The sequence below is a fragment of the Montipora foliosa genome, chromosome 3 (assembly GCF_036669935.1).
Source record: "Montipora foliosa isolate CH-2021 chromosome 3, ASM3666993v2, whole genome shotgun sequence".
NCBI lineage: Eukaryota > Metazoa > Cnidaria > Anthozoa > Scleractinia > Acroporidae > Montipora > Montipora foliosa.
This window is the reverse complement of record NC_090871.1, coordinates 7,881,432-7,899,209: the sequence shown is the minus strand read 5'-3', so window position 1 is coordinate 7,899,209 and position 17,778 is coordinate 7,881,432. Positions and strand designations below refer to the sequence as shown.

Sequence of the window (17,778 nt, the reverse complement as noted above, 5' to 3'; positions counted from 1 at the left end):
TAGTGACAACCGGTGGGAAATCGCGTGAGAACAGTTGCTTGTCCAACTCGCTTTAAGTTAAAGACTCTCTGTCTACCGAGATGCTTTACGTGCCTTTGTTTATGTTTTCATTCAGTGTGAAGTAACGAGTGGGAAAGAAATAAGCGACAAAAGCTAGAAAGCTGGCCAGTCCAATAAAAAATATATTTGCAATGAATAAAGCGCCGCTCCCGCTCCTGAAATTTGTACAAAACAAATTTCAAAAAAGGACATTCAATATCGAACATCATTGTTGGTAAAAGTACTCGTTTGTCTTGTCTTTGACAATAAAAAAAAAACAAAACAAACATATGCACTATTCATTGAATATATCCTCCAGGCAAATTTGTTCACTAAGGCTCCGCTGCAAACGTTGCCGTTAATAAACAGTCACACAACAAATTGGGTACCGTTCACTTCGGGAATATTTTCAGGAATGCTTTTAACTGCTAACCAAACAAAAGCATCTCATCCAAATGTTATTTGAAACAGTAACTGGAATTCCAAACAAGTCTCAAAATAAAATAAGTAAATATCCAACTAATTAATTTATAAAGAGATTACGAATATCACTCGGCTTACCATGAAAGGACATCAGCAAACTCAGTTTTATTTAAAAGTTTGCGGTATCTCAGTGAATCGATTTGGGCTCTCAGTGATCTGGAACTCAAATTTCCGTAAATATACTTCCTTTTAATAGCGGCTCAGGTCGTGGCATTTTCTTGAATTGATTCTCGGTCCAACTCCTCAGTCCTCCAACCCACGTTGAAACGCTTGCGAATTGCATTTAACGACAAAATATCTCGATCCAAAAAACTATGATAATGAAGCACTGAGTAAGAACAAATCCCGATGGATGTCTACGATAGCGAGTGATTTCACGAAGGAAAAAGGCACCGATGGAGAAACGGAAGGTTTCATATCCAGTCAGTGTAAAACGCAGACTGCAGACTGTAGACTGCAGACTGCAGACCAGGGGTAAAATTCAGACTGCGGTTATAACGTAACTGTTGAAAAAGCCCAAACCCCTTAGAAATGCTAACCTTAGGCCTAATTAGGCCATTGGTATGCAAGCGGCCAATCAGAAATATAGTTTAACGAGGTTCGAAAGGGTTTTCAGCTGAGGGCGCGCGCGTAAGTCACACACGCAAATCGTAAGCTGCTCGCGTCAGCTCATGGTTCAAATTGGTCACAAAAAATAAATAAATACCGCTAGTTTCGCTCGCCTTTCTCCTAATTCCTATATATATGGAATGTAAGTAGACATCTCCTATTTACGAAAACTACGAAAATTCTACACAAATGGTTTAATGGTCACTTAAATCCGTTTGTGTTGGCCTGTAGCTCCAATCGCGCGTGGACTCGAATGAGCGGGTGACGCATGCGTAAATGCTGATCTTGTAACCCCCGACGTAACCCCCTAATTTTTCCTGATTTTGCAAATCTCTGCTTCCGGACGGTGAATTTTTTTCATTTTTTGCATGTTAGCTTACATTAATATTAAACGTTTGTCTTTCAAACTTGAAAAAAATATCACGGTGAAAAAAAGGTTAGAGACACATTTAAAAAAAAAACTGATTTTTCCGAAAAACTGGCCTTTAGATTTTGTTGAATTTTAAATATTTTAGAGAGTATTTCTAACATTTTAAGGCTCAAAGAAATGCCTAATATTTTGGAGGGCAATATAATTTGAGAAATCTACGATGGGTACTTAATACCGTGGCCAAATTTCGTCTTGATATAATTACCCTAACTGTATCTAAGCACAGAATATGTTTATTTGTTTGAAAAAAGGAGAAAGTACATCTTCATTTCATCCATTTTATCCCAAAGTCTTTCCGGGCGCTCACCCGCTGACCAAAAAGCCCAAGGACTCTGTGTACGAGATTGTTGAAGTCCTGGGACTAATATGTTACCGCTTGCTAGAGTTATGAAGGCTCAAGTACAAATTTCAATCGAAAGTTGTGCCTGAGAAATGCTCAAAGTTTGATTATGAATTCTGCTGCAGATACTGTAATCATGCCAACAGAACCTAGCCAGGTAGGGTCTGAAGACACTGTTCTATCCATTCGTACGCTCATTTTGCAAATCATGGTAGAGTGACATTCTTTTTTTGTGATTCTAGAACGGCGACTCTCACTTGGAGGCCTCGATTCCTCCGGCGGAAGTCGATGTTGCAGATACAACCTCCTCTTCTAAGGAACAAATCAGTGAAGTAGTACCCAAGACCACGGAAAGCACCGCAAAAAAGAGTGAAGGAAAGGCAGTTAAAACTAATAAGAAGATGAAAGGAGAAGAACAGAAACTCAGTGAGTCATATTTTTATTTTTGTCAGTAACTTTCACGATTATGCGTTATTGTAAACCGCGCGCGTTGGCAATGGAATTTAAGCTTAACAATTATTGATTTGTCCACTTCTGAGCCGATTAGTACCTCTTCTTATAGGGTCACTTTTGAAGTCTTTTGAGGATGTGGAAGATCCTGAAACCAAGCTAGACGCCCTTGGAAGAAAATATCTACAGCTGGTAAGAGTGAAAGTTCTGCCCGCGCCCTGCACTCTGGCGAGTAAACTTTTGCTTTAATCTCAACGAAATTTAACCGATGTCTGAAAGAGGGTTTTTTTAGAGAGGTGACTTTGATGTAAAAGATATGTTTCGTGACTTTGAAAAATTTCAAATTAAATTCGATTGACACGAAAGTTAACGGAAATAATATAATCATAAAACCATATGAACACATTAGCTTAACGTCATTGTTAATATTCTTACGTAATACATGTTGACTCAAACAAGTAGTTCGTATTAAAAGTTCGTATTAAAGAAATAATGCAACTTTAGTCTGACATATTGTCTTCAAGAAAGAAAGAAAGAACTATCCAATTGCAGTAGCTACTTCGAATTTGGAGGCTAAAAATCGTGATTTACATTAGCCTATGTACTTTAAGTACTCTTATTAATTACTCTCTGGTAAACTAAACCTATATAATTTACATCAGTATTGAAGCATGAACCGATTGATGTTCTGTATTATTATTAACACCTCCCAAGAGGTGAAAATTAGTTAACCTTTATCACTTACCACTTTAAAAAAATGCATACAATGCCCATTAGCAAGCCAGAATAATGTCATTATCTTTGCTACAGTAACTGTGCTATGCATAACATTTGCATTAATTTATTTTGTTGTGGCAAGGTTCACCAGAGTGTGTACCTTCTATCAATGTGTAGCCTGCAAGCAGGCTCTTCCGCTGAAAATGGCGTGCGGTCGAAATATAAGGGCTTGGTAACTGTTGTTTCTCCCTGCTTCAAGGGATTTTTTTGTCTCCAATACAGTTTTCCCCTCTTTGCTAAACTAAAATGTTTTTTATTTAATTGGAGTTCACAAGACTGTTAATTTAATCAGTAGAATAGACCAAATAGCTGTTCTTTTCTAGAATATGCTTAATCCATCAACATTAATGTACCGGTAATATTCATTTACCATAAAGACTTGTGTATAAGCCACATCTTTTTGCCGAAACATTTGGCTCAAAATCATGGGTGCAGCTCAGATACGAGACCATTGCTTTTACAGGGAGTAAACTAGCTGGTATGGGGTCACGAATAATGGTAAAAACCTTCATTAAATCAAGATAAACATTCTTTGACCGATCACTTCAACACTGATCTCTCCACTGCATGCAAGAAAATACCACGCTATTTTGGAGAACTCACAAGGAAAATGGTGTGCTTGTCCATGGGGTTGTTGAATAGGCCATTTTATAGTTGTTTGCTCAGTCACCTAGCCTACATGTATGAACGGCTACAAGGCTGCTGGTGACCTTGTATTGATTCAGACCTCACTGCTTTTGTCAGCTAAATTTGGCTTTTGTAATTCGTCTACATTAACATTAGAAAATTAGTCTACATTAACATTAGAAAAGCAGAAAGGAGTGTCAACAGGGTCACCGGCAGCCTCACTTCCATTCTTAGACAAGGTAACTAACTTGTGCTACAACTGTAAAATGGTCTATTCTTGTTTAGCAACACGTCTTTCTCCAAGCGATGGCTTTCATGCGTCTTTATTAACATGACATACACACACAGCTGATGTCCTGTTGTTTTCTTATCACTGTGAACATGACCTTGTCCAGACTTCCTTCTGTAAATGATCAAGTGGTTAAGCAAACGTTTTGTATCAAATTTTATTGTTTTTATTTGAACATTTGCGCTCTATCAATGAAGACAGGTGTTATCAGTCCCGAGAATTCGGGAAATCGATTAAAGATAAGCTTTTAAAAGGCATTTTAAGAGTTGATTAACTTCTTAAGGTGCCTGCAAATACACAGCATTATACTTTGGCAAGTTTGTCTCAAACAAACACACAAATTTTTTGCCAGAGTGCTTTTTTCAAGTTTTTATTTTTTTCCTCAAAATCATGCTTGAAATTTGGGGGTACAGCTTATCTACAAGTGCAGCTTATACACAAGTTTTTAAGGTACTCATTATTTTTGTGCCACGAAAAGCAATCTGGACTTCTTTGCTCAAATTCCAACTTTTTGCTGTCAAATTTTGTCTCGCGACAAACAATATTATTGCTTCCACCATTTGAAACTGATTTTAACTTCAAATGAGTTTACTTTGTTTCAAGGCATCAGAGCAAAAAACCACCCAAGCAAGAAAAGATGAATTAGAGAAAAGACTGGAAAGGGTAATGTGCACATGGATTAGACAAGTATCTATTATTATTCACCTTGATTAAGGGCACTTTTATCATCATCATCATCATCATCATCATCATTATCATTATTATTATTTTATAATTATTATAATTATAATTTATTATTATTATTATTATTATTATTATTATTATTATTATCATTATCATTAATGGTTTATGCTTGAACGTTTGTAATATTGAGTCATGAAGAACGCAGCAACCTTGGAGAGCATAACAAAAGGAGCGGCTCATGCAGGCAGTGCGGCTCGTGGAGGCAGTGCCACCCAGTGGTTAGGACGCTTGCCTTGAGATCCAGAGTTCCCAGGTTCAAGACCTGTTCTGACCACTGGTTGAATTTGTTCCTGGTAGTCCCTGGTTCAACTTCTCGGCCGCGCTTAGAAATAGCCAACTGGTTTTTTTCCAGCCAGCTGGGATTCTTAACAGTTATTGTTGTTCTGTTCTGTTGTTTTGTTGATTGTGTTTCATTGGGCCTGAAAAGCTCCTATGAGGAGTGGTCAAGTAAGTATGAATTGTATAATTGTATTGTATTGCTGAGACACAGACTAACCACTAGACAATAATGATTTATTATTACCAGTTGCTTACTGGATAGAGCATTGAGCTATGGTTTCAATGGTCATAGTTGAGCCAGACAAGCCCTTAGGATCTTAAGTAGCTGAGGAAAAAGTGCTGCCCTTGTTATCAAAATAATTAGCAAGTGGCTCGTTTTACGACAACTGAGTGTCTCTTGTGATTGGCAGGTCGTGAGGGAAAGAGATCAATTGCAATCAGAGTGTAATAAAGCAAGCCTTGCTAAACACAAGCTGGAAAGTCTCTGCCGAGAGTTACAACGACACAGTAAACTTGTCAAGGTAAAATTTCTGAATTTCTGAATTAAATGCCATCCTTGGCCTTTCTTGTTTAGTGATTAGGCAAAAAGGTGTTGAGTTGACGACTCAGTGGCTCAATTGGTTGAGCATCAAACTACATTTTAATAATTTATGGTACACTGCAGGAGGTCAGGTTTCTGACGTAATGGGGTATGGAAAAAGGATGTTTAATCCAGCAAATGTAGATCCACCAAATTTAGATTTTCACATGAAATTTCTGATACCCTACTATTTTTTTGCTATTCATCAATTATCAGGAACAGAGTCAGCTGCGGTCACAAGAAGAAGAAGCAAAGCGCAAAGAACTTTCAGAAAAATTTCAGACAACAATCAATGATATCTCAGAACAAATGCAAGATAATTACAAAGCAAACCAACAGCTGAAGAATGAGAACAATGAGTAAGTCTGTTTGGTTTCACATTAGTTGTCTGTTTTTATGTCATTCATTTTCTTCACATGGACTGGTTTATTCATCCCTAACTTTATTTTAAGTACTTTTATTCAACCCAAATAATTTTGATTATTTCGTATCATTTAAAGTTATTCTGATTCACTCATATATATTTTTTGTATTTCCAGTCTTGCTGCCAGGTTAAAAGTGCTTGCTGAGCAGTATGAAGTTCGAGAAGAGGTAATAACTGGCAATGCAGACTGGTGGGTTCAATTCCCAGTAGGATTGATACTCAGGGTCTTTAAATAATTCAAAACAAAGTGCTGAATTTGTTATCCCATCTGTAAATGATGAGACTTTGGAGTCTTATAAGGACTTTATGCCATCGGCCCTGTCTCTCAACTTCCGCTCACAAAATTCTGTGGTAACTACGTAATAGATTACTGTTCGTTTTTTGCAGCATGTGGAAAAGGTTTTTAAACACAAACAGCTTGAACTGCAGTTAGCAGAAGCTAAGATGGCGCAACAACACTTGCAATTTGATGAAGACAAGAGAAAGACACTGGCAGAAAATCAGTTGGTACAGTTATAATTTATTGTGGCATGTATGTTTTGGTTTTGCAACACTTCTGTTAAAAAAGCACATGGTGTGGTTACCCAAATTACATGTATGTGTGACTTAAGCATTGGAATAACAAGATGTACATTGTACATATGATCACTAATGACACAATTAAATAATTATCAAAGATTGTGTGAGCTCAGGGGTTACATACCTCAATGGAATTTGATCATTCTGGTGAAAGGAGGATTGTTGGCAGTGACTGTCGTTTTGACAACCTGAGCGGAATTCATCTTCAGAGTCAAGTGACGGTTGGAAATTCAAACAAATGTAGTGATGCTCTGGACTCACTGTGTCTGTATAGTAATAATTGATAGTAGGAAAAGTAATGTGATTGGTTGTGAGGATGGTGAGTGGTCATTGGTGAATTAAGATCCATTTTGTAAGTAAAGGTCACAGTAGGCTTGTAAGCTGAGAGGAATAAGTATCATTAGGAAGGGTAGTTTCTTTTTTTTTTTATATTTTATTCATTGGTCAGTAATATAACTGTATTTATTGCGACTTGAGATTCCAGTAGGTGTGAGAAAACTTGGCTAACATTTTCCAGACTTTGAAAATTACTTGTTCCAAAATAATAAGGGGCCAGGCACGTTTTTTTGTTTCTATTCATGCACTTGCAAAATTTTTCATCAAAGAAAAATTCTCCATTTCTGGATGTTGTCCAGCACTATTAGTGCAAGAAGCATGTGTAGAGGCTCTAAACATTGTACTTTAATATTGAATAACGACCCTGGATAATGCCCATTGCAGTGGTTTTGGCTACAGCATTATCAAACCTCCTTTCTCTTCTGCAGCTGATCACGCGAGCTCAGGAATATCAAAAACAGTGTGAAATCTTAACTAAACAAGAAGCAGAGATGAAGTCACAGGTAATTTGATGATGATACTATTTACTTGCAAGGGTACCTAAGGCCCGTTTCAAACGCCGTGCTAAAGTCGTGCCGAACTAAATTCATTGTTTAAGTTCGACTTTGGCACGGCTGTAACACGGCGTTTGAAACCATCGTGCTACACGACTTAAGCACGGCATAGTTTCGAACAGCGTACTATTGCCGTGCCGAACTAAATAAATAAAATATAATTACATTATAAAAGTCGACAAACCGGTTTCTTGTGACTGGGACGCATGCGCGTAGAAAGAGTTCCTGGGTACGAGTGTAAAAAAAAAAAAAAAAAATGGCGGCATTCAGGAGAACCCTTCCGCCTGTTCTACCAGGGAATATTTCAGAGGCTGAAAAAGATTCTTGCTCACTGGGTCTGAATGAAGGAACAGACATAAGCTCAAACTGTTCATCACGTGCTGAGTTTGGTGAAAAATCGGAAATCGAAGAAGATCGCGAATCGTTGCATGAAGACGAAAAGAAGCGGAAAATTCGAGATCGAAGAGCAGTGGAAAAAAGGCGAAGAAAGACGGAAAGCAACATGGAAGGAAAGTTATCTGAACGATGTGATTGATATCATAGTGAGCAAGGAGCATTTTAAGAAGAATCTTATCTTTACCAATACCACGAATTGTAGAGGCAGTGATTTGTATAGGAAGGTGTTTGACAAACAAAACCTGCGTCCGTCCTTCGGCGGAGATCTAACCCGAAGGTCGTGGGTTCAATTCCCACCCTGGTCAGAGTTTTTCTCTGTCCTTGTGTGGGCCCATTTCCATCAGTAGGGCTAACGCTCACATGGTTCATATGGGATAGAAATCTAGCACTTTACATTACCCTGTATTCAGTTAACTCTTATTTGAACATAATTTGGTCATCTCAACTTGTTAAAATTAGATTTTTTCGTAAACACGCACTATAAAAGGCATGGTCCCTTAAGCACATGCGGATGATTTTTAAGTCAACCGTGGACGCATGCCACACAGAGCTCTTTGATAATTTGTGCAATAAAAAAGCCCCTAATGGCAATGTGTCTGTCATAAGTTGTGAGATGTTATCTGTCATTCTTTGTTTTTGTAATTTCCTGTCCCTTTTTTCTCGCGTTTGAAACGAAGGTTCGGTGGCGTCATGGTTAGTGCGCTCGACTCCGGATCGAGTGGTCCGGGTTCGGGTTCTGGCCGAGGACATTGTGTTGTGTTCTTGGGCAAGACACCTTATTCTCACGGTGCCTCTCTCCATCCAGGTGTATAAATCTAATGCTGGGGGTAACCCTGCGATGGACTGGCATCCCATCCAGGGGGGAGTAGAGATACTCCTAGTCGCTTCATGCTACAGTAACCGGAGATAAGCGCCGGCCTGATGGGCCTTCTAGGCTCGTAGCAGACTTTACCTTTAAATATCCTTTAGGGGTAACCGTTCCATTTCTTTGTTGCTGTTTGTTGATTGCTATCTTGGATAATCAGTTGTGCTTGAATGAATAAATTCAATTCAAATCTCCAGGGGTTACGATTCTTTGTGTATTGTATTTGCATTATAATAAAGCATTCACATTTAAATGATATGGAAATTCCTGAAATTCCCTTATTCCCAAAGTGTTTTAATCGGGTACAACGTTGAGTTAACCAATTTGGTCTATTCGGACAAGGGCAGAGCGTGAAGCGACCCCTGAGGAAGCGATCCCTTAGGGAGCCTCACGTATAAGCCTAATTGTGACTTTGAGACAACCACGCCTTTGCTCTCCTTTTAAAATTCGTTTTGAAGAAGTGTATTTTATGTACATATCTAAGAACGTACAGTGCATGTAATGTATTACATGCTGTTGAGTAAGGCAACAAAACTATCAGACTAGTTATTTCTTTATTTCAGCTGGTTTTGTATGCAGAGAGATTTGAGGATTTCCAGAAAACTCTCAACAAGAGCAATGAAGTGTTTTCAACTTTCAAGAAGGAAATGGATAAGGTCTGTGTAACCAACTTGCAGCCCGACAAGAAACAAATAACTTGTTTTGCCCTTCAATGTTGTTTATTTCTTGGAAGGTTTTGCATTTATTCAAAGCTACAAAATCACGGGGAGAAGATATGGCGCAGTGGTGAGATCACTTGCCTGCCACCAATGTAGCCAGGGTTCGATTCGATTCCCATACTTAATGTCGCATGTGTGTTGAGTTTGTGAGTTCTCTACTCTGTTCCGAAAGGTTTTTATTTTCCCGGCCCTCGCTTCAAAAACCAACCTACGAAAAGATATGCCTTGATTTGATTTGATGTGATTTGATTTCTGTTCTGCCTCCCATCACTATACACAGTTGTCACTTAAATGGGCAGTTTCACGGTTTTGCGCATGTCCAAGCTTTGGCACTAGCAGCTTGTAAATTGTATGGTTTCTTACTGAACCAGGTGATGTTCATTAATCACAGAGAGTGTTTAAGCAAATATACTCAATGACTAAGACCTATATTTGGTGGAAGATACTGCGGGTTTACACTGTAGAAAAATTGAATTTTGGCCCCGAATTTATTGTACGGGTCGAACATTTGTTTCTACGCACGAGTTGTCATAACGCGCGAGTTATCTATTCCCATGCAGTAGGTTCATAAATGATTGCAGAAGTAATTCCAATGAATAATTACTTTTATGGCATTGTTTCCTACATCAGTGCTTTCGATAGTTTCGATAACAATTGAATTAATTGATCTGACATGACAGTTTGGCCATGCGCAGAGACGTGGAACTCTCCCTTAAAATAAAGTTTATTAGTATAAATACACAGGTGATTATACAAAATCGCGCGCTCTCATTGGATCGCTATCTCGGATTATCAGCCGATAATCACCTCGACGGACAAAATGGCTGCCAGTAGTCGTTTTGCCACTGTAAGTGAAGATGATTTCGCGTTGAAATGTTTTTTTTTCTCTTTTTTGAAATAATCACCTGTGTATTTATACTAAAACAATTATTCGCCTCAGGCTCAGTGATTATCGGTGAATATTCACCGATAATCACTTCGCCTTCGGCGAATAATTGTTAATTATTATTATTTACAGCGCAAAGTTCTCTGTAGCGCTTGCGGAAATAACAGTTTGCGCGCATTCTTATGCGTTTTTTGTTAGCAGAGGTCTCTTTTCTTTTTGCGTTGTACGGGAAAAGAGACTTTTGCCATGGGTCGAATCCCTCTTTGATCCAAGCGCCGTCCACAACCCTTAGACGGCCCTCTCAAAACCTCATGCTCCGTGATATGTTTGCTGACTGGTAACTTAAACCCGCTGTGTCCCGCGCATTCCTTTACAGTAATTCCGCTGTTGTTAAGTGAGCCCACGCAACATGAAGTATCACGTGAGAATTCGGTCGCTTAGTAACCGCCGCGCATGCTCAACACCGGAAATTTTAACCCAAGGCGGATGTCTCTTTTCCCGTACTAGTCAGCCCAGCGAACGCAAAAGAAAAGTTACCTCAGCTAGCAGGGAACTTTATGCGATTTTCCCTTCTTTATTTGTAGATGACAAAGACAATCAAGAAACTCGAAAAAGAAAAGAACGCGTGGAAAACCAAATGTGAGGGCAGCAATCGATCGCTCCTGCAAATGGTGGAAGATGTAGGTCTTTACTGTTAAACTCATTTTGAACCAATCGTGACAAACGTGTGTTGTCAAAGAGAACTTTCATCATAAGCTCAATAATGCACGTATCTTGATTCATTTGGTTCTCACCTATGATCTGTTAGGACAAACGCATGGTTGACGTCATCGTTAAAATTGTTTAATTCTTGTTTATGTAAAACAAATAGATTCCGTTGTATTGAATCTATTTGTTAAATATATCAATTTTAAAAAAAGATCGGGATGACTTAAAGCGTGATTGAGAGATAAAGGCGCAGGATTTTAAAAACGCCGGGAGGTCCCTGGTTTAGTGTAAACAACTAACTGGTCTACGAACCGCCCATTAGCTAAAGCAGGAACCTGCATTTATACGGGATCGTGAGGGATGAAAAAATACCATGACTAACTGGAGATTTACATACCACTTAACCAATAAGCCACTCCGGAAAATACCATAATACTCTTTGTTTGTCCCCCCTAAATTTTGCATAAGCATTGTTTTTGTTTTCTCTTGGGACCATTGTTAAGTCCCAAGAGAACCTGGAAACAACGCTTATGCAAAATTTGGGGTACAAACAAAGACTATTATGGTATTTTCCGAATTGGCCTATGGTTGGCTTCGATCATCTTGGCCCATGGGCCCGTTTCTCGAAAATCTTTAAATACCTTTCGGACTGGGAGAGCCGTTTACAAAAGAAAAATCCACTCCTTTTGATGAACTGGTCTTTAAACATGTTTTCAAGATAAGAAAAAGCGAAACGATTGTGAAAGTTCAAGGTGACGCAAAATCTTTCCGTTCTAGGGATACAGAGAAAATTGTGACACCCGAAAACAGCCCGAAAAGTTGCTTTAGAAACGAGATCCAGGCGCCCGTTTCTCGCAAGTCCCGAAACTTTTCGGGAGTATTGCGGAGACAATAAATATCTTTGTACCTTTAAAACGTGACGACCTGGAGGCATGAAACTTTGCGATTGTATTTATTGCTTTTTCGGGTCTTGTAAATGTGTCGAAAGTCCTAAAATAGGCGGTTTAGAGTTTCACAATTGGGTTTTCCGACCCTGGAAACTGCAATCCTGGTCAAAACTGTTGGGACAATTCCCGCTTTTCCTCCTCCCCCCATTACAATGTTGATTTTTCACGGTCTCCGAAATCAAGATCCATTCATCGATCGCTCGCATGTTTTAACGTTAGGGAGCTTTAGCAACGACGACGGGAACGGCAACGAGAACGTCATGTAAAAACAAAAATTCACGTTATTGCTATCACTTCGCGACTATTCCAAGCTTTTTAATATGACAATGGTGTAGCAGTCCCTCAGGAATGAAACCGTTACGAGCGGCGCTTAATTTAGGGGAGAAAAATGAAAATTTATCTCCAAGTTCTGACGTTCTCCATAACACCTCAAACTTGGTTATTTCACGTTGTTGCTTTGCTGACGACGGCAAAGAAATGGACAGAAATGAAAAGATGCACGTGCAGAGCGTGCAAAGCTATTGCTTTTGCTCACTAAATATGCAAATTTGTAACGTTCTCGTTGCCGTCGCCGTTGTCGTTGCTAAAGCTCCCTATTGTCTGGGGGGAGGGGGCGCGAAAAAAGGAGCGAAAGAAGAACACGCGTTGCTCATATAATGATGGAAGCATATACAGTAAATTCTCTACTTTTCGCCCAAAGTTTGAGAAGTGTCCCGAAGTCTTTTGACCCAGATTGTAGTTACCGGGACTTTCGACAAACGGGCCTCAGAACGGGTCCAAAGCGCGGGAAACTTTACCCGTGGGGCAGCTTGAGTAAGGCGTGGGAGAACTCACACGTGGAACACAAAATTCAGATTATTTGAGAGGAAGACTTAAGATCGTTGCCTACAGTGGTGGACAAGATTCCTTGGGACAGTCCAGGAAATACGGAAAGATACATCGTTTAAGTAAACGAGAGTAAACTGGGGGGGTGTTCATTATGTGGTGTGGTTTTGTCATTATGTGACGAGGTTTGCTGGTTACGTGTTGTGTTGCCATTATGATGTGTTGAGGTCTTCTTTTGACGTGCTGTGTTTATAATCACAGAAAGAGAGAAACTCGACGTCATAAAAGAACCTCATCACATAAAATGTAAACACGACACGTCAAAAAAAGACCTCAACACATCATGATGGAAACACAACACGTAATCATCAAACCTCACCACATAATGACAAAACCACACCACAAGACAAAACAAGACAAGGCCAAAAGAATAAAGATTACATATAACAAAATTATGGCTTTCCATACTATAATGAGCTCATAAAAATGTTCTGTCTGAGTTGTGAGTTGTACGTTCCTTGTTCGATCGTTTACCCTATTTTTCTTGCTCGTCAAGTAAGAAGAACCCTGATACGTCTTTTTAGCGGTTAACTTTATGTCTGTCACTGCTCTGATCGTGTTACATTTATTTGCTTCGCAGCGTGAGAAACGAAAAGGCGAAATGGCAGTTTTGCGCGTCAAGAACGAAAAACTCGAAAAGCTTTGCCGAGCACTGCATAAAGGAACCAAGGTTACAGCTAATGACACTGAAGAGGTAGGTACCTCTTCCTTACCCGGTTTAAGGGGCGTAATCAAAGTTTGATGTATTCGTGCTCTTTCCTTAAATTGAACCCGAAAAAGCGAGGAACTGTAACTTCAGTACATACCAATCGAGAAAGCAAGATTAGTAATGGAGAATACGCACGGTCGTGATTTTGAATCCCGTTTTCAGCCTGGCAACTGCCAAAGTTGCTCTTCTATTTGCAATGATCATTCCAATTTTTATTTCGTGAGAAAATACAATATTTCTGTATTTCAAATCGGCCGTTTTTTGGTCACTTGAACTCTTAATAGTAAGCGAGACCAAGGGAATAATTATTTTTCTTGTGCAAAGTAAGGGTAAATCATCAAGAAATTAAATTGTCATGACTATCATAGCCTGCGTAACAGGTGATCTGGCGTATTTTAGACGCTTCTTTTCATCGGGGATCGTCTTTTAATATGTCCGCACGAAAACCTGGACCGAAGTCAAACGAGAACGCTCCTTCTCCCTGCTCCCCCTCTCCTTTGGCTTGTTTTCCTCGTGGCTATTTACATTCAAACGGTTACTCGAAAGTCAACCCCGGTGGAAAGAAGCAGTTCACCAAACCGCCTGCTACGCAGGTTATTACGGTACTATCACAACCCGCAGTACCATCAGGTACAATAGGATCGTAGCCATTGACAATCAAGTCAACTGATCATGTTCATTATGCTAGAGATGAAAGAAGTTTTTGTTGCAGAAACGAATTTTACATTTACAGACATTTGAAATGATTCTTACAGGACACTTGAATAGCGTGCAAGCAGGCTCTTTCCGTTGAAAATGGCGCGCGGTCGAAATATAGGCACTTGGTTACTAGCCTCTACATTTCGATAGCGCGCCATTTTCAACGGAAGTGCCTGCTTGCAGGCCAACACTTGAAGTGATCTTTCTCCAGGGATCATTTGTAGCTGGGTTTGTGGTGTTCGAAAATCTTGTTTTATCAAACGACTTCGTGAATCAACCACCGTAAGGGCCGATTTACACGATACAATTTTGTCGCATGCGACAAGCTCACGACAGGCCTACGCCATGACTTACGATTGTCGCAGCGTTTTAAAACATGTTTTAAAATGCTACGACATTTTTTCTGACGTACACATCAATCGTAAATCATGTCGTGGGCCTGTCGTAAGCCCTTGTCGCATGCGACAAAGTCGTACCGTGTAAATCGGCCCTAACGAAGATTAGTAAGCTGACTTAATTTACCTTTAGAGCAGTTTTCAAATGACTGTAGAAAGTAATGACGCGATTGCAATTGCTACGCTTAGTGATTGGTTTGAAAATCTCGCGCCAGTTTAACAACCAATGAAAAGGAAAACCAGAACCAATCACCACTTGCACGCGCAATTTTTCCCGCGCTTTGAGCAAGTTACATGAAATTGCTACGAATTTGGATTGGTTCATTGCACGGCTTGCATCTGCTGTGATTGGTTGAAGTAATTTTCTTTGGTATTTGTTTTACGACACTCGATTGAAAACCGCTCTTTCAAGTGGGTTGATAAAATGAAAATTTCGTGTTTCATTCCTCACCGGTGCAGCTCTACGGCTTTTCTTTTAGACTAACCCCTTCATTCTTTTGAGACTGTAATGGTGACCCTTCCTAGTGTTTAATATTTTTTATCATTTTTTTACCAGAGCAAAGCTCAGTCCTCTGTAGCAACGGAGAACGACCCAAACGAGAAAGGCCAACAAGAGATGGAAGCAGCAGTAGAGGTTATACAATGCACTACCAAAGAAGAATCTCTTAAAGAACACGAAACACGAGATGAAGGCAAACGAGACTCCGGAGAAACAACTGTCAGCTCTGTTAGCAACAACTTGGGCCAAGCTGTTCAGGGTGCCATCACTGAAAAGCCCACGGAATCCAAAGACTCTCTGACAATTAACGAAACTTCTGAAACGGCGCTGAGTGGCCCCGATGAAGTCCCGAACGATTCCCCAAAGTTCGATGAGGTGCCGTATGAGTCCGAAAATCTCGATAAAGTTCCGAATGAGTCTAAAAGCCCAGATGAAGTCAGGAATGAGTCCGAAAATTCTGGTAAAGTTCCTAATGAGTCCAAAAGTCCCGATGAAGTTCCTCACGAGTCCGAAAATCTCGATGAAGTACTTAATGAACCCAAAAATCTTGATGAAGTTCCGAATGATTTCGAAAGTCCCGATGAAGTTCCAAGCGAGTCCGAAAAGCCCTATGAGTCTAAATTCCCCGATGACGTTACGAATGAGTCCGAAAATTCCGATGAAGTTCCGAATGAGTCCAAAAGTCCCGATGAAGTTCCGAATGAGTCCGAAAGTCCCGATGAAGATCCGATTACGTCTGATAAAGATCCAATACTTGACAAAAATGTTTTTACACAAAATGAAAGTGGGACAACCAAGAACGGAGAATGAGCATCAAAGGATCGCTCTCGAAGTATGTAAAAATGAACAATATAGGGAAACGACTTTTCTATGAGTAAACTTTCGCATTATTTTCAGTAATGGGCATTTTTTCATAATCTAAGTTAGTAATCGGAACTCAAGTCTAGATTCTGCGAGAAAAGTACTATATTGTTCAGTCTTGGTGTTTTATGGTCTTGTAACTGCGGTTATTTATGTGAAGTGAGAACGATTGTGATCAATTTGTTAAAAAAAACATGAATATGAAAATTGTCTCTTCAAATGTTTGTGTAGAACGTCTTTCAGGTGAGCCTGTATTTGTTTTTCTTTTTTTTATTGTGCTGCGGTTTTCAACTAAGTTCCATGAATCCAAATCCAAAGTAATTATTTGGGCTAATAGTCACAGACGCAGACAATTAAACGGGTCACTGTAAACAAAAAATTTCGAAATTATCTTTGGCTGAAGGAAAGAAAACTGCAAATGTCTGAGAAATTGGGTGAGTGACACAATAAAAGGTCTTTTGTCAACGGCCGTTTGTTGAAGCATATTTATGAAACACTCGCCACGCCGCAGTGAACTGCCACAGTTACTGTACAGTTCTATCACTGCGATCAGTTTGAATTTAGCGCACAAAACTCATACCAAATTGATCAAATGGGCCACTCTGCAATTTTAAGCAAAGAAGATACGTGCAACCGCCGACGAAAAGCGCATGAAAAAAAACAAGAAATCTCCGACTGTCTTAAATTTTTTTTGTATGCCTTTGCGAATGTCAATGTCGTTTTCCTGCAGTTTAAAGGTATATTTTGCAGGAGTGGAGGCTATAGCGATATTTCTCGTTACGTCACCCATTGTTATTGAAATGCAAACCATAAGCTATTTGGCTGTTGAAACAATATCTTCTTTTGTTCCGTGGTTGGCAAATTTCAATATCAAAAGAAACGCGACTTCAATGTTTGTAGACAAGAAATATCGCTATTGAATAGAATAAGAACAGTCCTTTATTTACATTTGGAATTATTCTTGTTCAATTTTTTTTTTGCTAGCTTTCTTTATTTTTCAATTTAGAAAGTTCCGCCCTAAACTATGGATAAAAAAAAATTATCATACTAGATCATAAGGCCTTTTGTTTTCATTAGCAAACTGAGATATGAATATGTACTTTCTTGTAATTAAGCAGTCCTGATTTCGAAGTTCAAGTTACGTTTATCAAAATTACTGTTACATAGATTCGGATAAAAGCAATCTCGAGAATGAGAAAATCAGCTTCTCATTTTCGATCTTCGCTCAGAACAAGTGGGATTTCATGCTTCATCTTTCGCTATTTGACCTGCTGTCTTCGCTCAATGCAACCTAACTCGTATGAACTGGCCATAAGGATATTGCTGGCAGTCTATTTGAAGTGAAATTTAATTTTTTCCACAATAATATTAAGAGAAAGCAGCTGTGATTTCGAATAATTTTTTTTAAGGAAATTTCATTTCAGACTATTGTCCGATTTTTTTTGGTTTTTAAGCACCGGCCTTTTATGCAATCAAATGGCGCAATTCACGTGTCATCCGGTGGTATACAAACTATTAGTTGACAAGAAACTCGGAATTTTCTTTGGAATCTGTCTGAATCAAACTCTTGTGCAAACAACATTAATTTGCAATTTTCCTTGAAAAGAATAAATTTTTCTCAGCGCAAACTTCTTTGTCACAGTGTGTTGAAACTTTGAAGAGTAGACGA

At 39.2% G+C, this 17,778-nt stretch overlaps 1 protein-coding gene across 1 annotated transcript; it reads left to right on the top strand.

The window, feature by feature from the left end:
- Positions 1-1,901: 1,901 nt before the first annotated feature.
- LOC137996642 (alpha-taxilin-like) lies at positions 1,902-17,737 on the top strand. The gene is made up of 13 exons (XM_068842156.1): positions 1,902-2,058; positions 2,144-2,327; positions 2,464-2,543; positions 4,648-4,707; positions 5,478-5,588; positions 5,864-6,006; positions 6,187-6,238; positions 6,459-6,578; positions 7,415-7,489; positions 9,365-9,457; positions 10,991-11,086; positions 13,527-13,640; positions 15,306-17,737. The coding sequence occupies exons 1-13, from the start codon at positions 2,011-2,013 to the stop codon at positions 16,056-16,058; spliced, it is 1,929 nt and encodes a 642-aa protein (XP_068698257.1). The 5' UTR covers positions 1,902-2,010; the 3' UTR covers positions 16,059-17,737.
- The last annotated feature ends 41 nt before the right edge of the window (positions 17,738-17,778 follow it).